The 25,912-nt window shown below is 45.9% G+C and overlaps 2 protein-coding genes across 2 annotated transcripts; one reads left to right on the top strand and one right to left on the bottom strand.

The window, feature by feature from the left end:
* Positions 1-209: 209 nt before the first annotated feature.
* Positions 210-13,285, bottom strand: LOC311312725 (allograft inflammatory factor 1-like). The gene is made up of 6 exons (XM_084442710.1): positions 13,170-13,285; positions 12,928-12,989; positions 9,617-9,683; positions 7,151-7,192; positions 5,344-5,506; positions 210-2,743 (listed from the first exon to the last, which is right to left on the bottom strand). The coding sequence occupies exons 1-6, from the start codon at positions 13,192-13,194 to the stop codon at positions 2,656-2,658; spliced, it is 447 nt and encodes a 148-aa protein (XP_084298836.1). The 5' UTR covers positions 13,195-13,285; the 3' UTR covers positions 210-2,655.
* Positions 13,286-15,373: 2,088 nt separating this feature from the next.
* Positions 15,374-24,647, top strand: miga2 (mitoguardin 2). Its single transcript, XM_084441845.1, has 15 exons — positions 15,374-15,657; positions 16,633-16,843; positions 17,147-17,262; positions 17,734-17,854; positions 18,235-18,365; positions 19,686-19,803; positions 20,029-20,135; positions 20,312-20,418; positions 20,514-20,586; positions 20,715-20,801; positions 20,973-21,071; positions 21,296-21,430; positions 21,562-21,615; positions 21,761-21,877; positions 22,504-24,647. Exons 1-15 carry the CDS (start codon positions 15,562-15,564, stop codon positions 22,702-22,704), a joined length of 1,773 nt encoding a protein of 590 aa, XP_084297971.1. The 5' UTR covers positions 15,374-15,561; the 3' UTR covers positions 22,705-24,647.
* Positions 24,648-25,912: the final 1,265 nt, after the last annotated feature.

Raw genomic sequence — 25,912 nt, 5'->3', positions numbered from 1 at the left:
TGTACTGTGCACATGGGAATGACCCACAACTTCAAATCTTAATAGCCAGTCTAACTGGAAGGCTGATACAATCACCAGATTCATTGGACAAAAGTTTATAAACATTACCCCAATAACTACTGAGCCAGTGTAACAGTAAAGAAGTTTAATTCCTTTGGTGTTTGCAAAAAAAGAAGAAACAATTTGCATCTCTCAGATGACAAAATGGAAAAAACAAAACAACACTAAAAGAGTGCTAGTCCTTGACACAGTGAGATTAAAATTACACAATGGACATTTAAAAACGGTTAAGATAATAAATCAAAATACTAAAGCAACCATTTTTTATCATGTTTAGAGTGAGTTAGAGGACAATTATAGAGAAAAGGCAGAGGCATACACACATGATAACATTCCCAAAGCCATGATCCTGGCCTGGAGGGAAGAAGGTAGATGAAGTGTGTTTTAGACAAAATATTAAATAACCTACAGGGTGAGATAGGAATGGCATCATGGACAAGCAGGTAAAGAAAAATCAGGGAAACAAAACGATAATACCAACAGTGAGAACCAGCCTGAAATGGTGCACTACTGGGATGGGGGATGTTACAGGAATGTTAGGACATTAAAAAAATCACACAATGGTGAGCTACAGAAGACTTCCACTGAAACGCCATAAATTGGATCTCTCCCTCTAAATGATCCATTTTAGGGGGGTAAAAGGCAGAACTCTCACCCTTAAAACAGGACCAATATGTTTGTCTTGTCCTACTGCATGTTCAATCTCACTTCTGATGTGAGCCATTGTGTGGGCTGAGATGTCCTGCTGCCTTTAGACAAAATAGGAAGGTTCAGTGAGAAGAGAAATGAATCAGGGATTGGCTTCACATCTTTTCAATGTTGGTTGATCACTGCTCTCCATTCACTACTGTAGCTCTCTAACGACCCCCCATGTATACTGCTGTACGTAGAGACCCCTCTACTCAGATTAGTGTCCACTTAAAAATAATCCCAACACAAACAAATATGATTCAACAAACACCTTAAAACTATCTTCCCAAATGCCAAAGAACATAATTTCAGTGAACTTGTGAGGGAGGTAGTAACGGAACACCTCCTTCCCCTCGACTGTCTTCTAGGGGTCTGTCCGAGTTCTGTCCACGTGTAGGCACTTGGAAAGCATGAGATTACAACCTACAGTATTATGGCGAGTTTTCAGTGTGAACACCTGTGCCTTGAAACCGATCTTTCCAAAACCAACATGTGTTAAACCCCAAGAGACCGCTAGTACAGGTAAGTGTGAGTGTTTTGTTTTCTGATAGGGGAATGTGTGTTATTCTTCAACACAGCCAACTCCAACCCCTTTCAACTCCAATCCTAATTCTAATCCCAGCTCTAAACCACCTCAACACCGCAGTACTGGGGCGGGAAAGTAATCTTTATCACCTGGGGTGCGTTCAAATTCAGCGAACATGGCTAACGTTCGCGAACATTTGCAAGCTATTTTAAACTTTGTTCAGTTAGCTTTGTGTGTGCGGCAAATGTTCGCAAACATAAGCGAACAGTCTGAGAAGGTAGTCAATAGACGCCGGACTGTGGGAATGTTGAATGATTGAATTAATTAATTGAATACCTGAGGCCCTTTTACATCTAACAAACATTAAATTCGCTTGAACTAGCGCGACTGCATTCAAAATATATAATCCAGAAAATCATTGTTGATCACAGAACGTCTCTCCGTTCAAATGTCAAACATGTTCGCCTCCGTTCGCTGAATTCGAACGCAGCCCTGATCTAAAAAGAGACGATGAGCAGGCGGAGCCTGGCAAGATGCCATGTGACATCATCACTGATAACCATGTAAAAATATCCATGTAACATTATGACATCACAGAAAAATGTTTAAAACTATCTGGGCAACAATGTGCTCTTTTTTGTGCTTCTGTGCTTCATCATTAGCATGCTAGTGTGCAGGGTTAGAGGGAGGGAGACCAGGGGTAAAGCGAGGGAGGGAGCATGGAAGACGGGATTGCTGGGTAATGAGCTGGGTTTTAAGTTTTCCCTAAGCAGGTCAAAGCAAACAAAACCCATGTCCCCTTAAACCACAAACCCTCACTACTCATCACGCAACTCACATTGGTTCAACTACCAATGCTTATAGTCCCGATTAAAAATAAAACCACTGATAAGATTCATTCACAATAAAATACCACACTTCGTAACAAGGTGAGGTTCGTGTACACTTGCACAATCACTCGGGACATCACAGAACTCCGTCACAACCACTCATATTCACAGAACAACTCGACAACGCCACGGGTAAACGCATCGCCATGGTTATGGGTCCCGAACGCCAATTACAAATACTTCACTTCCTCATTACCGTATAAATATATACATGTGTGTACGGGTAATTCAAAAAGCTAATCTGTCGTTACGTCCTCACAGCAAATATAGAACAGACGGAGTCTTCCACCCCTCCTCTGGTGTCTTTCGGAGGTAGGACATCTGGGGGACACCTGCTGAGGTGTTCCTGGAGTCCTGAGGTGAGACTCTTGGTAAGGCTATGTACACAATGTCCCTCCCTCCCTCTCTGAGGACCCTGATGGCGCTGCTGTCCTGGAGCTCGCCTGTGCCCCCTGGAGGTCTGGAGGTCTACCCCCCCCCATCTACGGTTTATGGTAGGCTGGCGATGTCCCGCTTGGGAGGGGGGCCGTCCGGCTTACAGTTGGCACCGTTAGCCTTGTCCTCAAAGATCATCACCCTGAGGAGAGAGAGAAAGGGGGGGGGGGGGGAGAGAGAGAAAGGGCAGGGGAGATGGGGGGAGGGGGGAGAGAGAGAGAGAGAAAGTGCAGGGGAGACGGGAGGGGGAGAGAGAGAGAGAGAGAGAGAGAAAGGGCAGGGGAGATGGGGGGGGGGGGGGGGGGGGAGAGAGAGAGAATGAGGTCAATGATGATCTGCTAACATAATTGCAGCTGTGTCAGTTGGCCCAGGCAATCACTGTCACTGATGAAGTGTGTTCTATGCAGACCGTGATCAGTTTCTATGACAGCATCGGAAGCATTAGTGGCGCCAGACAGGTGTGTGTGTGAGAGAGAGAGAAAGAGAGAGTGAGACACAGAGAGGGTGAGAGAGAGACAGAGGATTGAGGTCATACGCAGCAGAGAGGGGGTGACGAGCGCTGGTTGCCAACAGGAAGTAGCTCTGTCGGCTCAGTGTGTCAGAGCCCTGTTTCAGTTTCAGAGTGAGGCAGGATTAAGGCTGAGGTGTGCACTCAGTGTCCAGAGAGACCGGTCAGCGCAGGGCAGATAGACACTCCGCTGGGTTCAACAAGGGGCTTATGCTCCTAAGCGGGACAGTGATCTGCACTGACAGAAGAGGACAGGGAGGAAGGGATCCTGAGGGGGGATTTGGGTACGGCCACCTCTCACATAGATGAAAATAGGTGGATGGAGAGCAAGACAAATGTTTAGGGGCAATAGGACTAAAGGAGAGAGAGAGAGAGAGAGAGATGGATGGTATGGAGAGGGGATAGAGAGAGAGAGAGAGAGAGAGAGAGAGAGAGAGATAGATAGATAGATGGATACAAGCCCTGAGTCATGCAGAATAAACAATGCCTATTCAGGCTTTGTGCTGTGGATTCGAGACACATGCTTTTAGATAGAAGATGGGTAGAGAGAGCGAGAGAGAGACAGAGAGAGAGAATAAGAGAGACAGAGACAGACTTGCAGCTAGCAGGGCTGCAGAGACTAGGGGAGGACCGGCGGGAGTGGACAGAGATGACGGGTCTATTCAGAGCCAGAGTCTTTACTTTCCTTTCTTAGTTAACCTCGTCAAAGCTCCCTAAACCCTTAATGAGTCCTGATCCCATGGGAGGCCAGACAGCACCACGCCTCCCCCGGCGCAACCGCTCCCATTCTGCTCCTCACTACATTACCCAGAGTTCTATTCTGCGGGACCGATCAGCTGCTGCCATGTCTCCCTGGTGCGGAGTGCTGCAGTGCATGCATGCGGTGTGTACTGACGCTGGTGGAGCAATGGTGGTCAAACAGTAAAAGATAAACAGAGTGTTCTCTGATCTCCGTAGCGGAATGCGCCACGGCTCCCCTGAAAAGTGGAGGAGTAGTACTGCGTTCCAGCTGACTTTCCAAGTTCCCCAGCAAAAATGTAATCTGCAACGTTCCCTGAAATGGGATTTCCACCGTGTCAACTCAATTCAAGAGGCTGCTCTGTGCATAAACAATACGTGAAAGCTGTAGTAAGACTGTTTATTAGCGCTCCTGTCTTATTTGTGTCTAATTAAACCAGCCGTATGACACAGTACTGTCCAACTTCTATCAGTGGGCAATGTGTGTGTGTGGTGTGTGTGTGTGTGTGTGAGGGTGAGAGTATTGTTTAGTCTGCAGCACTGGCACTCAAATGGCAGACCCAGGAAATAAAAGAGCCAGAACTTGGCCTCACACGGCCCGCCGTGAGAGTGACCCAAATTATTTTCCTGTAATTACGACAAAATCAATTGTCCCTCTGCCAAAACCTGAATAGCAGTTGCTCACAAGCCCCTCGCTCTCCCTCCACCTCTCCCTCCATCCCAGAAGATAAACAACGCAAGACAAGAGAGCCTCTGTTGGCCTCTGTGAGCTGGCTGGGGGGCTTTGCCACTGATGCATACATTAAAGACTGCCGGGAGGGGGGCAGCAGTTACATCTACTTTCTCCTCTCTCTCTGAGCTTGTAAATAAGGTCTCATCTAATATCTAATTCACTCTAAATAGAACTAGAGACAGAGACAGAGGAGGGAAGTTGTGTTTGTTTGTAAAGACAGTGGCAGATGGCAGAGAGAGGAAAGTTGTTCCTATCAGTGGCAGGGATTGAGAGAGAGGGAGAAAGAGAGAGAGAGCAAGAGAGAGAGAGCAAGAGAGAGAGAGTTGTGTTTGTTCCAAACTGCCAATACATGTATTAGGAATTATGAAGAGATGTGTCTGGTTATGGGTCTGGGCCGGTGTGCACAGCCTTAACCTCCCCAAAGGTTCCCTAACCCAACCATTCCCAAAGGTTCCCTAACCCTAACATTCCAGAAGGTTCCCTAACCACAACATTCCCAAAGGTTCCCTAGCCCTAACCTTACCAAAGGTTTAAGTAGCTTACAGACACTTAGACCCTACATGGTACAGAACAACTCCCTTACTACTGTATAACCCCATCCATGTTCTGCAGCTCCTCTCCACATGAAGATAAGAAACACTCACACAAGACCGAAATATATATAAAACCACATTTGAACTCATTCTCACCCCCCCCCCCCCCCACTCCACACACACACACACACACACACACACACACACACACACAGAGAGGACTGACTCACAGTTTGAGGACAGCAGAGCGCTTTCCCAGCATCATCCTGACGAAGTCCCTGTAGTTGATGGTGTCACTGCTGCCTCCAGTCACCTCAGAGATCATCTTCTTCATCTCCAGGTGAGTCTTAGGAACGCCCAGCTTCTCCATCATTCTCTTCAGCCCCATCATATCTGATCACACACACACACACACACACACACAACTGTTAACACACTGGAACACAAAACACTATATCAAAGGCACTACACTAAAGACTAACTGTATTTTTATACATTCCACTTTATTCTACATGTCAGTAGGTTGGACTAAGTTGAGGTGATATTATGACATGCTAATACATGTTCTACTGTAGACCAGAAGGCTACTAAGCCAGGACTAGGTGGAACAGCTGATCTAATGGTCTGTAGGTTACCAGGCCAGGGATACTGTAGGTGGAGGTGATACAGCTGTTCTAGTAGGCTACTAAGCCAGGGATACTGTAGGTGGAGGTGATACAGCTGTTCTAGTAGACTACTAAGCTAGGTCATGGTGGAGGTGATACAGCTGTTCTAGTAGACTATTAAGCCAGGGATACTGTAGGTGGAGGTGATACAGCTGTTCTAGTAGACTATTAAGCCAGGGATACTGTAGGTGGAGGTGATACAGCTGTTCTAGTAGGCTACTAAGCCAGGTCATGGTGGAGGTGATACAGCTGTTCTAGTGCCCAGTAGGCCACTAAGCCAGGGATATTGGAGATGGAGGTGATATACTTTACTGCAGGTGTTCTAGCAGGCTATTAAGCCAGGGATACTGTAGGTGGAGGTGATACAGCTGTTCTAGTAGACTATTAAGCCAGGGATACTGTAGGTGGAGGTGATACAGCTGTTCTAGTAGGCTACTAAGCCAGGTCATGGTGGAGGTGATACAGCTGTTCTAGCAGGCTATTAAGCCAGGGATACTATAGGGGGAGGTGATACAGCTGTTCTAGTAGACTATTAAGCCAGGGATACTGTAGGTGGAGGTGATACAGCTGTTCTAGCAGGCTACTAAGCCAGGTCAAGGTGGAGGTGTCATGCCAAAATGTGTCCGGGCTGCCAAACAGTGTCTGGGTAAAAAGTCTGATTGTATAATAACATTTTGTGACCATTTTTTTGTTGCTAGCTTGCTAACCAACTTGTCACGGATGTCAGTAAACATACAGTATAATATCAACGTTTGTAATTGATTTGAATGAAAAAGACATATACAAAATTTAAAGTTGGTAATTAACTAGCTAGCTGGCTTGCTAGACCAGCTAAACCAAGCTCCCAACTAGCTAACGCTTGTGGATAGGAGTTGATATATTTATAGACATCAGTGACAAGTAAGCTAGTGAGCTAGCAACAAAACAAAAGGTCACAAAATGTTGTTAGACAATCAGATTTTTGTTACAGAGACTACTGGCAGCCCAGGCACATTTTGGCATGAAAGAGGCGATACTGGATCATCTTTCACTGAGACACAACAGTGTCACTTGATGCTGCTCAGGGCCTGAGGTCACCTCCTACACTGCAGACACACAGTCCTAAACACAGCTCTCACACATGGCAGACGGACACCTGAGCCTTAACTACAGTAGGTACCTCGCAGGCAAACACACACACACACACACACACACACACACACACACACACACACACACACACACACACACACACACACACACACACACACACACACACACACACACACACACACACACACACACACACACACACACACACACGTAAAAGGAGACTTGTTTTGACTGAGGTGCTGTTGAGCTCCTGGTGTTCCAGCGAGGGACAATGACTCACCAATCTCTCCCTGGTCGTTCAAGTCGAACTCAGCGTATTTGTCTGCGAACACAGATCGGCACGAGACCGTCATTAGTGTGGTTGACGGACAGGGCTGAAAATGAGGAGGTACGGTGCCGAGTCTCGCCTCTCCAGCGCTCTCCGTTATAAATAACCCCTCGTACACGGCAGTCAGACATAACACGTCATCAGCATGTTTGTAAACAGATGGTCACCCTTAAAGAAGTCACACACAATTCAGTCACCTCACAACTCACAAGTTAACGCGCGCGCGCACACACACACACACACACACACACACACATGCACACACACGGCACACACACACACAGCTGACTGTGGCAGGTGTCAGCCAGCCTAGGGTCAGTCGTGGGGCAGCTGAGAGGGCTTGAACGAGGGAGAGGGAGGGGGAGGAATGGAGGGATGAGGAGGAGCAGGAAGCAGGGAGCTTAGAGTGGGGAGAATTTCCACAGGGACCCAGAGAAGCAGCCAGCTGCAGCCAGACTGCACACTCAGAATAGGCAGGAAGTGCCTATGGAACTGGATGCACTGGTTCAGTAGCACTTTGTGGATGACGTGACAAAACGTACTCTTACTGCCAGACTGACTATGGCGGTGTTCACATCCTCTCTCCCTCCCTACTTTTCGCCATTCTTTCTCTCTCTCCTTCCCTCTCTGTCTGTGTATAACAGAGGATCTCTTTAGTTAGTCAGATCCCTGGATTACGCCTTGCAGTTTCACAATGGGGCCTGTGTGTGTGTGTGTGTGTGTGTGTGTGTGTGTGTGTGTGTGTGTGTGTGTTAGCGCGCGAGAGAGAGAGAGGCCTTGAGCTCTGGAACTATGTCGCTGTGTGTGTGTGAACCCTGGTAGTGTGGGAAGAGACAACACTGACCCTGTTCATGACCTTAGGCCTGTGAGGATTGGGCCACAACACGCCCACGCCGCTCTGAGCGGGCCTCGTCGCTAGTGAAGCTGTCTGTCGGTCATCCATCTCATCTCAACGTGTGATGTCCTCTTCCTGCCTGCCGGTATCTGCATTCCTCCGACGTACAGGTCAACAAGCCGTTATTCACCTACCAATAGACCGTTACCACCTCCCCCCCCCCCCCATCCCGGATCATGTTCTGCCCCGGAAGGCCCGGTTCCAGAGTGATGATGAACAGACACTCTCTGTCCCGTCCACCCTCTTCTGCTCAGCTGCTCTGACACGCATCAGAGACACATCCCCTCAGCCTGAGGACGGGACAGCTTGAGGCCGAAGTTGAGGGAGGGGTGAGTAGGAGGAGGGGCCTTCTGTCATTCGCTCTCTGAACAGCAGCCCCCGTCCTCAGGGACCAGAACTTCTGCTCACAACATCCTGCTCCGGGGTTCAGATCAAACTTGACGCATATTTGACACATTTTTAGAATGGAATCTGCATTTTTGGGACGGCTTCCTAGACTGGAGTTGTTAAGATTCGACATGTGAAATCGTATGCACGGATCTAGATGGAGACTGAAGGTCTAAAAACTGCGTCTCGTCTCCTCAGACTGGACCACAGAATAGAAAGGTAATGCTTTGATGTGACGTAAAAACAGAGATGAACCGTCAACTCTTCTCCAGAGCGTCCTGGAGCAGAAGTCCTTGAGAGAGTAACCAGGAAACTAGCTCTGATCACAGACCAATCAGAAGAGAAGTGGGCTCGGGGGCAAAGGTCAGGGATCACTGAGCCTTGGGACAGGAGGTCAAAGCTCACAGGGGACACTATGGAGCGAGAAGCAGAGGCAGCATGCCTCTCATGATGAGAACCCTGTCTGTTTCACCACATCTTTCAGAATATGTAGGCCGTCATCCACAATCTGGTTTAGAATATTTAAGACCCGCAACTAATATATTCAAACTCAACTGTCTCACGGCTCAGTACTTCAATAAATAGGCCCGCCACACACTCTCTCTAACCACAAACGGCGAATAGCAGTGGAATCTGGGGGAGACTTTATGGCCAGCCCTTATTATTATCTGCCTATGCTGTGAGCGTAGGCCTAATCTCCTCCTGGTAGCTATCTGTTATTGTACGGAGTAACTCCCTGAAACCACAGGCTCTGCAGATATTACAACAACAACCAGAAGAGGCTCCAGCACATTCCTGACTGGCCACTGTGGACTAGACCCACTTAAAAAAAAAAAACAGGACATTCTCTCTCTTTCAAACTCACAAACTCTCTCCCTCACTCTCTCACACACACACACACAATGATGGAATCCAATATTAAACCGAAATGTGCACGAGAAGACAACACTGACATAACCAGATTGTATGAGACATATGGTCTAATATAGCCTGCAGCCAGCTACACCATTACTGACACACACACACACACACACTCACACACTCACACTCACACACCCTCTCTGGAATTCCGAGGTATTGAGGGATACTAATACATCAGAGAATTCAGGGCAGGTCTTCCTGGAATAGTTCCTTACTTTTAAAGGAATCCAGTTTTTCTGGCAGGTCATCCTCGTCTCGGTATTTCTGATCTTCCATGTACTCCTGCAGGGGACAGGGGAAGAACAAAACTGATTTTCAATCAGGGAAACGGCCATACCCACAGAGACTGAAGTGGAATCCGAGAAGTAGAGGATCACAACTCACAAAACCATTCAAATGTGCCCGGGCGGGTACACAAATTTATTCATCACATGCTTAACAATAAACCTGACTCAACCCTCAACCCTTCTGACAAAGCAGTTTCATCTGACCCCCCCCCCCTCTCTCTCTCTCTCTCTGAAATAAGACACCCAGAGCCCACAAATGTCCACTCAGGCTGGTTTCAATAGTCTTCATCAGAGAGAGAGGAGTGTCAGTATCTAATCGAGTACATCTGATAGTATCAAAACCGTGTCAGGAACTTAAGAGTTCATAAATAACAAGAAAATCAACCTGATTTTCTCACCTCACACAGAGTCAGATTTATTTGTCACACACTACATCATACAGGTATGAGCGGTTAAATGTCCTTCTGTCAGCTCCTAGGTTGTGCACACACTTAAGCAATAATATAGTGAGGTAAAAAAGAAATGAGAAAGTGTGTTTTGACATGAAGGGTTGGGGCATGGGGGGAGTAGGTGAGGTTGTGCCGTCGAGTTAGATAGGAAGGAAGTATGGGTACTGTGTGTATATTTATATATCTATCTATTTATGTATCTGTATATGTATATTCACAATAACAGAATGTAGATTATTTATACCCGTTAGAATATACATTTAGTGCAGTTGTGCTGAGTGTAGCTACTGAGTTTAGTCCAGTTCCACAGGCAGTCTCTTCATTCAGGATCCTGATGGTCGAGTTGGTTTTGAGTATGCGGTACCTCCTCCCCGACCTGAGCAGAGATAAGAGGCTGTTATCCTGGTGAGCGGGGTCCTTCAGGATCGTTCTGCGCCGCCTTGTGTACAGTAGATGTCCTGGAGATGCAGGAGAGTCACCCCTCCGTGATACAGTAGGTTCTGCTGACCGTATCGCTCTCCGCAGTGCCTTCCACCTGGAATGTCCCGTCTCTTGCATGGTGCCATTCCTCTACCAGGGGGTGATGTTGCCAGTCAGGATGCTCTCAACTCGAGTATCAAGGAAGACGCTCGGAATTTCCTCACATGCCTGAGGTGGGACAGCCTCTGCCTTGAATTCCTCACCACAATGTCCGTATTTTTTTAGTCCATGTTCAGTCTCGCATAGCCAGACCTACAGTGCCTCCACACCTCATTTACACTGTGCCAGCGCTGGAGAACGGTCTGGCTGGTTTCATTACCATTCGGATAGGGGGGGGGGGGGGGAGAATCAGTATTTCTTTCGTTTAAGCCAATCACAACGGTCTTGGGCAGGGCGGTTGCTAGGTTGTTATTGTGTCACATAGTGAAGGGGACCTTGAAAACAGAAACACGCAGATAGCAGAAGGGGAGGAGTCTGGACTGAATCTGATTGGCCGGGAGAATCTCCGTCGCCACTGATTGGGCAGCTCCAAAACCAAAGTCCGGTGAGTCAGACTAGTCCATGTGAGATCCTTGGTGATCTGGACACCCAAGACACTTGAAGTTGTCCACCCTCTCAATATGGGTTCCGTTGATGTTACGGGGGCTGTAGATCCTCTCCTGCTTCTTCTGCCCTCTTCAGAGAATCTCATTTGGTCTCATTGTAAACTGGAGCAGACCATTAGGGATGTAGGAGGGAGCCACAATGTCCAGCAAGCATGAAAACATTATGGAACAGTCTGCCCTGGGGGACACATTACTTCTGTCCCTGGAATTGACATGATTCTGGGCCAGGGAGTATCACTTATTCCTGGACAATCTCTGATTAAATAAATATGTTGTATTCCCCATCCTGGCTACACAGTTCATTTAACACATGGGACACAATCAGCCTGGCCAAGTCAGCAACATGGCTGAATGACTAGGTGCCGTCAAGGGAAGGATGCAGATGGCTGACGTGTGTGTGTGTGTGTGTGTTTGTGCGTGTGTGTGGTGTAAGGGAACGAATATGAGAATCAGCTTTACTCGCCCTTTATACAGGACAGCAGGATTCAGCTGGCCTGACTCATCACCACAACAACCCTCCATCCCTCCTCTCACACTGTTTAAGAGAGGGTATTACCGGGCAGTCTGCTCTAAAACTAGGCCTTGTCATGGGAATGTCAAATAAAGGGTGCTTCAGATGAAAATTGGATTGCTGAGGCGTCCATCTGTAATAATCACCTCTTTAGACTCGGTATCACATGAGGTTAGTAAAGATGTTCTACCGGTAGGCTATATCAAGTGGGTAAATGGTGTTGTGCTCTTCAAGGGAAGCACCCCAGACCAGTGGAAGGCTTTAGCAAAGGTATTTAGTCTGTTTTTGTGTTTTTTATTATTATTAAATAGCCTAAATACTATAGGCTTCCTTTCTTAAAACAGTGTGCTCATTTACCACCTCTTTAGACTGTTAAACAGCCGCCATGTATGTTTACTTTAGCGATATTGAACACTCCACGCACAATCTCACACAGGCAGCCCTAAATGCTCCCGACTGCCCTCTTGCCGCGACCTGATTTTCGCAGTGGTTTTAGGTTTTCTAGGTTTTCGTAGGGACTAGGCCAGGCGTTCTTGACAGGCTGCCAGCCAGCAGAGAGAGGGGGAGAGGGGGAGGGAGGTAAAAAGACACAGAAGGAGTGTGAGAACTGCCACAAAGGCTGTCTGCTGCTGAGATGCCGCACGCCTGTTCCAGCCCGCTGTCCCTGCACCCACCAAGACAAAGAGCTGATTCAGCCCGCCGCCCCGACACCTGTTTACCGTCTATAGCCTACACTGGATAGAGGCTCCCGGGGGACAGAAAGAGGCACAACGGAAAAGACTAACTCTTACTCTATATACGTTACCATGTTTGGAAATATTAAACATGAGATAGATTGCTGTTATTCTCACTATTTGAGATATCCCTCTGGTTGGACACTCCCTGACCAAAATACTTGGTTTTGGCGCCGCGTAGCACGCAACAAGTGTGGCCATCTCATTTATGACTGCGACGGGTCGGGCATGCGTATTCCACCCCCGCTCAGTGATAAGATAAGACAGATTTTATCACACGAAATTGAAAGAATATCAATGCATTTTATCTAATCAGGCTAACGGCTTATGGCTGGCGAGGTTTGTTCGGACCCTTACTGAATGAGCTGGCGTTCAAGGGTCACGGCCAAGTCCTTGAGCCAAACTAACATTGTTACACCGACACAAGCGAGCTACCAAATAAATAACAAAAATAACCAACCTTGTTTATTTCGTCCAACCTCTCCCTTTGCTGGGCTTTTAACAGTCCGAAGGTTTTCCCCCCTGCAAATAGAAAATAGCCTGTTAGTGTTAACCTAATTCCATCATCTGTGCCATGCTACCTTCCTCGCATGCTCCTCTGATAGGAACGCGCTTAACGTTAGCTAGCCTAGCCAGCGTTCCAAAACCCAGGACATTTTTCCAAGCAAGACATTAAAATATTAGTCCGTTGTTTGTAATTACCTTGAAGATTCTGGTTTGAAGGCATATCGGAATGTGCGTATGATATGGTTAGCACTTCACAACGAGGGATAAATCGCCGATGTGGCTGGCTACTTCAGTCCTCTTCCCTTCGCGAGACGGCGAGGACGTTTGTGGCGAGCCGACCAGCCGACAGTGAAGTCCAGCAGCAAGTGGAGTGATGCTCTCTGGCTCGCCAGGAATGCTAAGCTCTCGGCCTCCTTCGTGTGGTGGAACTTGGGAAAACAACCGGGTTTTTTCAGCCTGATAGCACACAGCCAGCTAGAGGTACCTGTAGGCCACTGATGGACCAGTTTCTCAATCACTCTCCCTGCCTCGCACCTTGCACCTTGTCTAGACAACAACTGACTCTGTACTACTGTATACCCGATCACCTGAACCAACACTTGAACAATTGAACTCCTTGCCTTTTAGACAACTAACTCTGTACAGCTTTACTTTTAATGCCATTTAATTGTACTGCCTATATCAAGGATACAGTCACCAATGATTGGATGGGATATGTAGATGAGGATCAAATTAATAGAATTGACAAACTGCTAGACTAGTCTAGCTACATATCTAGGACTGGAATGGGGAACTGATTAATGCTGATAAGTTACTGTAAGGACAAGCAATGACAAGAATTCCAGTGTACCTGTGCCTGTACTGGTTATACATGGCAATGACACTTTTCTATTCAATGTAGGTCAGCAGAATATATTTATATAGACATATAATCTGACAACAGGCCTATCTGCAGAGAATAAACTGAATTAAACTGGAATTTGAGGAGGAACGCAACAAAACAGTTTTAATGTGCCCGGGCCGGCTATACTGGTTAAACCAATTTAATTCCCTCTGTCAGTTTCATCTGATATAATCTGCTGTTGTGAAAAACGTGGTATTCAGAGTTGAGAATTTGTGCAGCTGTCATGACATTTAAATGGGAATAATCCCTATCATGTTAATTGCCAATGAGAAACCCATTTAATTCTTCTAATGAAAATCCCATACGATTTCCATTGGAGACCAAGAGGAATCCATTGATTGTCGTCGTCGTCATCATCGTCATCATCGTCATCATCATTATCATCTGCGGAATTTTGAGCACATCGATTCTCTGATCTTTTGATCTGATTGGACGTCAAATGTATTCGCATCCTCCCTCTTCATACACGATAGGTCAGAAATCGAACTATGTCCTCGATGTTCTCACCTCTCATTGGCAAATACTAGCAGTCACCGCCCGAAAGCCAAAAGCATGCTAGTGTGTGAAATGCGGCTCGGACAGTGGCATAGCGATGTCCTTCCCTCCTTCCTACCTACACTGGGGTGCTCAGCATGTTGTGAGTGGAGATTATTCTCTCTACAGTAGCTAGCGATTAAACTAGATTTTAGTGATGATGAAGGCTTTGATATAAATGCCAATTTGGTGAAATAGTATTGATCCCAATGCTTTTACGAGTGGCCCGCCAGGAGTCAGAGAAATGCTGTCAGGTCAGATAGCAAGCTTTTCTGGGTAGACCCAGTGGTGCTAGCTAGCCAAACAGCTAGCTACTCTCTAGTAAGGTCGAGCAGTAAAATGATAGCTAGGTTTGTCATTTATCTTTCTGTGATAAAACATGTTGTCATACATTATGTTGGAGATATCATCTGATTGCCATCCAGCTGGAGGTAACAGCTAGCTAGCATGATAGCTATTTAGCTAGCTGTGGCAGGTCGGTAGCTAGCTACTGTACATGCATGCACCATTAGTAGCTGGCTCGGCTGATTTGTACGGGATTTTATCAGCTGCTCTTGTCTAGCTACTGCTATATTGTCCGTTTTGGACTGGATTGGAGCCTCGTCCAGCTGTTCCTTCTGTGGCCACCTATAGCTAGCTACAGTCAGACAGCTTTAGCTGAAAGCTTTCTGGCCGCTGCAACGTTAGAGGCAGTCTGATTGATTAGCTGGCATACTGTTAAAGACAGCTCCTGTGACCTCCATAGTGGCAATGCCATTCATTTGTCAGGGTTTATTACGCAGGCAGAGCTATCCTAAACCTTTTGTGCCGAGTTCAGATTATAGGAACAGATTATGACAATACACACCATGTCCCAATTACAGGTTCCATGTCTGACAGTCTGAGCATCCTGGTCTTGTTGGAGAAGTGAAGAGGAGCTCAAACCTGAACTGTTCTACCCCCTGAGCCGAGATCATCTCAACCCTGCCTCTGAAGCTACTCTACAGTCTGAAGCTGGACCAGAGTGGGAGCCAGACTCCGAAGTGGATGACCACAGGCTGTCTAGCACCAAGCCCTGTGCTGGCTGGCCTCAGAGCAGAGAGGAGCCCCAGTAGGAGGTGGATGTGAGGGTGGAGGGGCTCTGAGAGCCCTAGGCATTCTCTGCTTGAGATGTCGATGAAACGAGTGGACGGGATGTCCATGGCCCAGGCCTTGGCCATGACTGTGGCTGAGATACCTGTGTTCCTCTACTCAACATTTGGACAGGTAAAAACACCCTTCGCGACATTCACCCTATCCCAGTACACCTTTCATTCAGCTGGGTATGTCATTTCGAACAGCAGTCCTCAACCACTGGGCCGCACAGAAAGGGTAAATAACATGCTCACCAACTACGCAAAGCACGACTCATGCCCGCAATGATGGGATTTACGAGTTTTCATAATAGCCACTCATCATTTCACTATTTCACAGCACAAACGCCCACTTGCTTAGCTATGGGGCTTACAGTAACATAACCATTATGCTAAAATGACCCCAAAAATCATTAAACTACTGGCTTCCAGGCTATCGCCATTGCATACATCTAAAATTCACCCATCTAAAAGTCACCTCACCAACTCCGTAGCCTACTCATCCTCATCTCCCTTTCTCCCCGACTCCCAAGTTCTACGAGTCATATTCCTCTTCTCATTCCTTTGAATACATCCATGCTGGCAATGCTTTTGCTACCCGCGCTGTACGTTGAAATGACTTTGGCCTGCCCTTAGGGATCCAACTGGTTGGAAGAAATGAAATACATTTGACTGTCTTTTTGACATTTTACCACGATGTAGCCTACATCAAAACTTACTCAAAACTCCCACATTTGCACGTGAAGCCAGTGTGACCTGAGTTATTGACATCTGTCACTTCCCTGTCATGCATCCAAAATAGGCAAGGAAGCCATTTACAAGTAACTTCAAAGGGAAATAAAAGAATGACAGAACAGATACCATTAAATATTACACACATTTTTGGGGGACAGTTAATTAATAAACAAGGTGCCGGGTCCAATCAAATGGGTCCTGTCCAAATTTCGGCACAAATTAAGCTCTGCGCCCCCCACCCCACCCCACCCCAAAGGCTGGGGACTGCTGATTTAGATCATTTTGTAAGCTGTTCTTAATGTAATCATTTAGCTATCATGTAGCCACCATCAGGCATGTTATTAACCTAGCTGCTTCTCTCTCGTCCTGCCAGTCCATATTCTCCCAACTGCGCCTGTCTCCGAGCCTGAAGAAGGTGCTGTTCGCCACGGCACTGGGCAGCGTAGCGCTGGCCCTCACAGCGCATCACCTGAAGAGACGGGGCAGGAAGAGGAAACAGGTGACCGCTGCCAAAGACAGCCAGAAGGCTGTGGGTATACCTGAAGCGCTGCTGAGGACAGGGAGGCCTTCATCACTAAAGAGAAGTGTGTTTCTCTCTCTCTCTCTCTCTCCCTCTCTCTCTTTCTCTCTCTCTATTTCTCTCCTCATATTCTATACAAATATGCTATATAAATAAAGTTTAATTTGATTTTATATTATCACACACTCTAAGTATCTTAGGTGCATCTTGATTCAGTGTGATTAAGCTGTGAAAAATATTGATTGAATTGAATATTGCATTTTTCTGTCAAATGATGTGACGGTGTGAATGAAACACAGCAAGATCTTGGTGGAGAAAAAGTACTTTACAACCAATAACAAGCTTTGCTTTGTTTTTTCTGCCCCAGGTTCGTTTCCAGGGCGGCAGATGATGAGCCCCAGCACACGGAGCAATGACGCCATGAGTGGTGTCTCCTCCCTGGCCCCCAGCAAGCACTCCAGCTCCTCACACAGCCTGGCCTCTGTATGACCTCTCTCTCTCTCTCTCTCTCTCTCTCTCTCTCTCTCTGTCTCTGTCTCTGTCTCTCTCTCCTCTCCATACCACCCATCTCTCTCTCTCTGTCTCTGTCTCTCTCTCTCTCTCCTCTTCATACCACCCATCTCTCTCTCTCCTCTCCATACCATCTCTCTCTCTCCTCTCCATACCATACATAACCTCCCCACACTCCCTCACTCTTGCTACCTCCCTCCCATTTATACCCCCTCCCTCATGCATTCCTTCCTCTCTCTCTCTCTCTCTATCTCTCTCTCTCTCTCTCTCTCTCTCTCTCTCTCTCTCTTCTCTCCCTCCCTCTAGCTCTCTTCACTTTCATATGTCTCCTATTCTGTACTACTCTGCGTTCTACTTATTTCCGACAAACGGTGCAGCTGTCGTTCACAAATCAATGACTTCCTCTCATTCGTGATGTCATTGGATGTGTTTTGGGTGCGATAGACGCGAGTCCCATCCTCCCCGAACCAATCGGCGAATCCGTCGACGCCCTGGGAGGCGGAGCCGGTGGAGGAGGAGCCTGGCACAGGGGAAGACGCCAACGCCGAGAACCTCTACATCCTAGGTATGGACTTTGTCTGTCATTCCGCCTGTATCACACGTGTCTTCTTTCTGTAACCAAGTACTGTATTGAGAGGCCTGGAATGTACTCACTGTCCCATGACGGTGTTTCATATATGTACTTTCAGGTTAACTGCAGCTAATCTATCTCCTTTTGTGGTTCATGTAACATGTAAATGTTGGTTCCAACTTCCATTTAGCTTTACCCTCCCGTCTCCCCCTCATGTCCTCCTGTTCTCGTTTCCTCTTTACCTTGGCCTTGCTCTTTCTTCTCCTCTCCTCTTCCGCTGTCTTTGTCTCTCCTCGTGTTCTCCACTTCCTATCGTCTCCCCTCCCCTTCTCTCTCTCTCTCTCTCTCTCTCTCTCTCTCTCTCCTCCGGCCAGGGATGGAGCTGTTTGAGGAGGCCCTGCAGAAGTGGGAGCAAGCCCTGACCATTCGCCATCACTCCCACTCGAACGCCTCTTCCAGTTCCAGCCTCGTCCTGCTGGGGGCAGCCTGCGGTGACATGCCTATGGTACCCACCACCTCTCAAATCATAGAAACAGAACCATAGATTCTAGAGGGTAAAGGCTAGCTCCCAGAAACACAGGGGCTGTTTAGGGTTGAGGTTAGGGTTGAGCTAAGGTTAGGCTTTGGGTTAGGGTTAGGCTTAGGTATAGAGCTGGGTTAAGGTTAGGGTTAAGTTTAGGGTTGGGGTTATGGTTGGACCTGTTTCTGCATTCATGGGAACTAGCCACTACTGATTATATGGAGGCTTTGCAGTTGCATTCTAAACCACCTAGCATCCGCACCATGTTGGAAGACCACTGACAAAATGTAGAAGCACATTCTAGAGTTCTATAGGGTATAAAGCCAATTTCTGTTCAATTTTCTCGTGCAATAACAAAATAAAGACATTGTAGTGCTATTCGCACTGATTGAAAGTAGCCAGTACCTTGATATGTGCAATGAAATTGTACTGTAGACAACCAAGAGAAGGTGTTCAATAAATGCAAATGAGCATGAAATACAAGGAACACTGCTTTACTATGATAAATACATTTGTTGTCACATTTTGCTGCAGTTTGGCGAAATGTATTTCTGTCTTGTATTTATATGATATTGGTGTAAGCAGTGTCAGCAGCATAGAGGCACAGTCACTTAACATCTAAGCACCTGTGTTTCAACCCATCAAATTCGATACATGGCTATAGCATAGTCATACATCAGCTACATAGTGGCTATGGTGCCTGGTTTCTTGTCATCTTGAGCAGGTTGTCTGGGGTCTCCTCAGTCTTCACTGCAGCTGCTGTGACAGTGGTGGCTTCCCCAGCGCACAGGTGTAGCTCCTACTGTCGCCTAATTAGCTCAGCTCCTTAGATACTCCACCTGGCATGGCTGAGGCAATAGGGGATGGTGACATGGTCAATTACCCTGGGTCTACTGCTTTGCACTCCCACATGAACTGGCATTAAACCAGATAGCCTGTTAAGACACACTCAGGTTGGGGGATTTATTTTCTCGCTGTGTAGATAAACTTGTGGGCTAGATCGCCCCGCCTTATTTTCTAACTTAAGCGTATCAGAATCAACACACCGCATAAAATGTGAAACGTCATCCATCCCAAGCTGACTGAACTTCATGGCAGCCCTACCTTTGGTGTTCCTAATGCTAAACTTGCTTGTCTTCCAGCAGTGGTCCTCCAACATGTCTGCACATACAGAAACGTGAAAGACCTGTCATAGAATGTATCACATACATGGTGTGTGGCTGATAGCAGTTGAAGTTGGGGCCAATATTAAATCCATACATTCTCATCATTCTCATTCTTGTGTTTTTATTTCCATGGTGTCAGGCGGAGACTCGTAACAAGGTGTTTGCGGAGAAGCTGGAGACCCTCCTCCACCGAGCGTACCACCTACAGGAAGACTTCGGAACCACCATCCCTCCCGACAGCCTTCTGGCAGACTTTGGTAAGTAGCATCTAGAGCCGTCTCTCTGTTCCAGCAGTTAACATTAGCGTCTTGCTAGCGCCGTTCTAGTCAGCAGTTTGTATGGTGGACAGTAGTCAGCATTAGCTTTAGCTATGCAGGGACATCTGGCTGCGTAGCTATAGCTATTAGCGCTTAGCTTCCTGCTTCGAAGGGGTGTCTAACAGGTGTGGTTCCTGTTTTGTGACTGCTGGGTCGTTCTACCAGAGAGCGAGGGGACGCTCATTCTGCCAGACGTAGCGAGCGCTCACCGACTGAGAGATGACGATGCCACCACCATCACCTCGGACGACTCCTTCTTCTCAGCAGCAGAGGTTAGTCTCTCTTTCTCTCTCTCTCTCTCTCTCTCTCTCTCTCTCTCTCTCTCTCTCTCTCGTGTCTCTCCCTCACTCACACATGCCGTAGTACATAGCCACCTCTCTCTGTCTCACTCATATCGTGTATGAACAAGTATCTGAACTGAGGGATGAACAATGTCTCCCTCCTGCAGCTGTTTGATTCCCTGGAGGAGGTGTACCAGCCAGCGAAGTCCGCTGTTCTCTATGAAAATGCTCTGAGCCTGGTCCGGGAGGGACAGGTGGTCTGTCGGTCCCACAGGTAAGACCTCATACTCGCACGCCCCCAATAATCGTCTATCCATTTGTTGACAACTCGATGGATTGGTTCCTTATACTACGCTCTTCCTACCCTAGGACTGAGTTGCTAGAATGCTATGGTGACCAAGACTTCCTTGCCAAGCTCCATTGTGTGAGGCAAGCATTTCAGGTCCGTACACAGTCAACTATGGGCTCAAAATGTACTTTGCAAGATATGTTTTTTTTTATTCATGATTTTGCTGAAAGTCAAGATAACATTCAAGTCAGCAGTGTTAAGTTGTTTATTGTTTTCTCCAGGTTCTGTTGCTTGACGAGTCTCACCGGACATTCTTCATGGAGACAGGGAAGCAAATGATCGTAGGACTCATGGTCAAGGCCGGCAAGGTGACCACACATCCTCTACTCTCCACCTGTCCCCGTAACACCCGGGAGAGCTTCATATTTTTCTTGTATATATTTGCGGTCGTGGTGCAATTGAGCGTGTTGTTGTATTCCCAGACCGCAGAGGTTGTCTAATCAGGAGGAGTTTTTTTTTTTCCTGTTCCTTGACTGCAGAGCCCCAAGGCCTTCCTGGAGAGCTATTCCGACATGCTCCACTACACCCAGAGAGAGGAGACTTGGCCTGTCACCAAGATGGAGCTGGAGGGACGAGGGGTGAGGATGATTCCATCGCCTGTGTCTCTCTCTCTTAGCTCTTCTGATGCCGGTATCTCTGTTTTTCCTCAGAGATGGGATAAGAGAGGGACCTGAAATGTATTCTGCATCAAGATATAGCAGTACAGTACAATGCTAACAGTAGCTAGCGGAAAATAGCCCTCTCCATCGAACGCTGTGTCCATGGATCCTCCCCCTGACCTTTGACCCCTGACTCTTTGCAGGTGGTATGTATGAACTTCTTCGACATCGTTCTGGACTTCATCCTGATGGACGCCTTCGAGGACCTGGAGAGCCCGCCGTCATCTGTGGTGGCCGTTCTTCGGAACCGATGGCTCTCCGACAGCTTCAAGGAGACGGTGAATACACACAGAGACGCACACACACACACACACAAACACATGCTGTGCACACACATATACTGTAGTACATTCTCCTTATATGTATATTCTCTTCGTATATTTAACTTATTTATATGTGTCTGTCTCAGGCCCTAGCTACTGCATGCTGGTCCGTTCTGAAAGCCAAGAGACGTCTACTCATGGTGAGTCTGAGAGAACAACATCCATAGCGTTGCACTTCGTCTGAAATACGTGTCATTCTTCAGACTTTGTCCTTCTTGATGCGGCTGAGATCATGTCCTTTTTTTCTCCTGATGTGTTTTATTCCATGGTTCCTTTGTTCTGTAGGTTCCAGATGGGTTCATCTCTCACTTCTATGCCATATCAGAACACGTGAGCCCGGTTCTAGCCTTTGGGTTCCTTGGCCCCAGACAGCACCTCACTGAGGTGTGCACCATCTTCAAGGTGAGGGCCTCACATGTAGTATTTACAGATGGTTAGGATCTTTGCTGTACTGTCACAACTTAGACTCTCACTGTCCTGGGGTATAACTGTCCGTGTTATTTGTCCTTCTCTCTCACTGAGAACACATGGGGTCTTAATCAGTGAGCTGCACTATGCTTTAAAGGGGTAGTTCAGAATTTGAAAACAAAAAAGCATACGAGTGCGCACAACTATTAATCTGGAGCAGTCACGGGTGCCAGGTCAAGTGCTATAATAAATGAAGGAAAGCACCGACACTCATTAGCATGCCGCTAACACCAGAAAAAGAGACAGCATGGAATGATTAAATGTTTTCCATCAATCAACAACATTATGGGTAAGTCGTTAATGAGGCTCCATGTCCAAAATCCTGAACTACCCCTTTAATCTCTGATGCTCTAATACTTTAGTCTAATCTATACTGTAACAGAATCCCTGAGATATAATTATTTGACGGCTACCCTAAATTCAGACAGATTCTAGCAACATAGATGACACAAACCTCAGAGGGGTTAGAGGTTAATCCCCCTCTCGGCATCAAAGCTCTACTGAGCACATCTCAGTAAACACACCTACTGATCTTCCTGTCCTTCTTCTCTCCGTTCCAGCAACAAATTGTGCAGTACCTGAAGGACATGTTTGACCATGACAAGGTGCGCTTCACCTCGTCCCAGTCCCTGGCCGAGGACATCCTGAACCTGTCCCACCGGCGAAGTGAGATATTACTGGGCTACCTGGGCATTGAAAGCCTGCTGGAGCTCAATGGAACTCTGCCCAGGGTCAATGGCAGTTCCACAGGGCCCAACTAAAACCAGGGACCTACAGTACTTAACTGAAGAATATCAACACAGATCCTCGATCTGGAACTCGGTATACTGTAGGAAGCATCGAACCATCACATTGGATTGAAACAGGCAAAGCTATACACAGATACAGTAAGACCAGCACAACAGTCTGATTAATTAGTTTTGCTCACCAGACAGACACAACCTTACAAGCATGACTTCCACCGTACCCAATAGTGATTGGACCTCACAAGGAGGAAGGAGAAATTCTATTTGATATGATGCCATCTCTCCACTCTCATTGGATGATCACCTCTTGACTATCAGTCTTTTATGATTCTTGTTTGTCTTTGGAAGGCAGTGAAAGACCCGAATGTGTATATGTGTCTGTCATGTTATTTCTATACTTTGGGGTAGTGGGATAGAGTATCCACTTTGACAAACAAACCAACACCCTTGGCCAAATGAAGACTTGCACTAAGTGATGTCTGCTGTTGCTTTCACCTCCTCACTGTTTAATTTATTGTTTATTAATTTTACATATTTATTCCGATGTGATAGTAGTCAGATAAACGTACATATCTACATACGTATGTGTCACTTATCCAAGGGAATTAATGTTAAATATGGAAAGTCGGGGCATTGGAGTAACCTCAATGTTGTAAATAGAAGGTGCACTTATGAACCCAATTCATCCTCCTAGTCACAGTACAGTAGTGTTGTTGAAGCATTGAGGTAATACTGGGGACTCAAAGATGCCAAGCAACCGGGAGATGCCCTCTGAAACCCTAATATTGATTATCTCTATGGATGGCTCTTACCTCAGCTGAAAACTGACCTGCAGTGCACTACAGACTGTTCTGTTTTCTTTGAATGATAGCAGACACCATTACTAGCTAGATATCAGCCTTGAGATATAGGAGAGGATAAATTATGCATATTTTTGGTCAAAAAGTGTATGGGTGTGCGTGCTTGCGTTTGTGATCGATGAGAGGAATTCTTGTCATATGTAATCACTTATTCATTTATTGTTTGTAATTACAACAGTAGAACTGGTATGTTGGGTCCAGTATCATCCCCCTAACGACTGAACCTTAAATCTAAATCTGATATATTTGTGGAAATCCTGAATGGTCTGCTTTTCGCAAGTCATATTCGCATCACTGCGCCACAGGCCTCATATAGACAGTAATAACAGACAGGACCCAAAGCTATGTTTGAATATCTTTGAAAATTACAGCTACCCTTTTTCACAATTCAGCCCTGAAAATTTTGTTGAAATTGTGCTGTATTGTTGAGTATTTAGACATTTTTGTGTGCAGCTGTCAGTATTGAGGACATGCATCCATATCTGAGGTAAAACATTGTAGCTGTTATTTCTGAATATGTTCTATGTGGTCAGTTATCCTGCATCTGTTTTGGTCATACTTGAAACTTTAAGTACCTTCTGTAAACGGGGCCTTCTTTACCCGGAGTTCAGCTTTATATCCTGTGTTCCGCCACATGAAAGATCTGCCTTGGTTTGTCTTTTTTGCACTTTATAAAAAAAAAGAAAAGATGAACAAAATGCAAGTGCTTTTCTAACCCTACAGTATTTTTAACCAAGAATAGTCGGATAGCGACTGAGGCATAATGCCATTTTAGTTACTGGATGTGTAAAGTTCATAAAAGTTAGGGTTAGTGGTAGAAACTCTACATCTGAACTATTTGATTGAATATACAATATAGACTAACAAATCTTATTGTTATACTCATAACTTATGAAAGAAACCCCTGTTGTCTTTACCATTTTCCAAAATGACAAAGAATTTGACTTTGGTTGCTTGTTTGGTTGCTTGTTTTTCAAGTTTAAGTTTTACTTGTGCTATTCCTATCTCGAGTCCAGTTACTGTAAAATGTAAATGAATAGTCTGATCCAATTGATATGTATCACATTGATAAATGCAATGTTTTATCCTATTCCCAAACTGCTGCTTTTAGACTGAGATTAGTTTGCCTCTTTACCTCTTACCCTTTAGCCAAATACTGACTGACAGATTTAGGTCAGAGAATCATACTATATATCTTAAAGTTGATATAGATAACATTTTTATGTAGACAAATCATAAAAAGAAAAAAAAACTAACAAGGCTTGTGAGCCAATAGTAGCCGACTCCTAATTACTCTGATGTGTGGTACCAACATCATAATACTATTGGCTCATGAGCCTTGTTAGAGGTGGGAACCAAACCTCAGAGATGAAAACAATATTTATTTTGGACCAGTCAACAGTTTTAAAATGATAAATTCATAACCAATCATTTTCTGGGGGGAAAAGCAATACTTGTATGCAGGACCCTTTCAAAAGCTCTGGATGATTTTATTTTTTATGATTCTACAGACAGAGTTTGTGACTTTTTTTAATTATTTTTTTTAGATTATCACACTGCTTCTTTTTGGATTGCATAGATTTTGTGACATGCTGCCTTTTGAAGTTCTGACCCCTGCATAACTCTGTTTCTGTATAGGTGCCAATAAATTAACATGGTTTCAATAGGAGTATTTGAAATCAGTAAAATAAATTACTGATTAAAATAGCAACTATTGAGTTGTTTTAGCTTCTTACTGTATATTCTGTTTTAAACCTCAGTAGTACATGAGCTAAGGTGACAATCTTTAGCGACTCAATGTTATATATTGATTCATTCAAGGCCAAAAAAGGAGTACAATGTGTAAATGACATGCTGTAAACACTAGTGTCCTATTGACGCATTTTATTTAGTTGTGTTTTTTCTTGTGGAAATTACAATGCCAACACATACTTAAAGGGGTAGTGTGCTATTTTGTACTTTTAGCCCTATATGTGGTCTGTCAACCATGAACCTGAAACATAGAGACCATAATTTCGCTGATCATTCTAGTATTGAGCTAGCTGCAGTTTTTCTGCAGGCTCTCACTGGGCTACAATGGAAGTCAATGGGGCACCCGTGAATGCGCTGGAAAAACTATGATAAATGTGCTTTTCCGAGACGGGAAGCTCAAGGTGTAATCTTACCAGTCTCAGTATGCTCTCCTGTGAAATGTATCGCAATCTGAATATTTTTAGGTGTTTGGCATGCACATAGTGCTCCATAGGAGCGGTGAAAACAAGCGCCAGATTAATGCTTATGGCCAAGCCATGCCAAACATATAAAAACATTCGGATTGCGATTGCGAGACCACAAATAGGGCTGTCCAAAACAGCACACTATCC

This window comes from Borostomias antarcticus, assembly GCF_949987555.1.
Source record: "Borostomias antarcticus genome assembly, chromosome: 8".
NCBI classification, from domain to species: domain Eukaryota; kingdom Metazoa; phylum Chordata; class Actinopteri; order Stomiiformes; family Stomiidae; genus Borostomias; species Borostomias antarcticus.
Note: the sequence above shows the minus strand (reverse complement) of the source record. Positions and strands in the feature narration are given on the sequence as shown.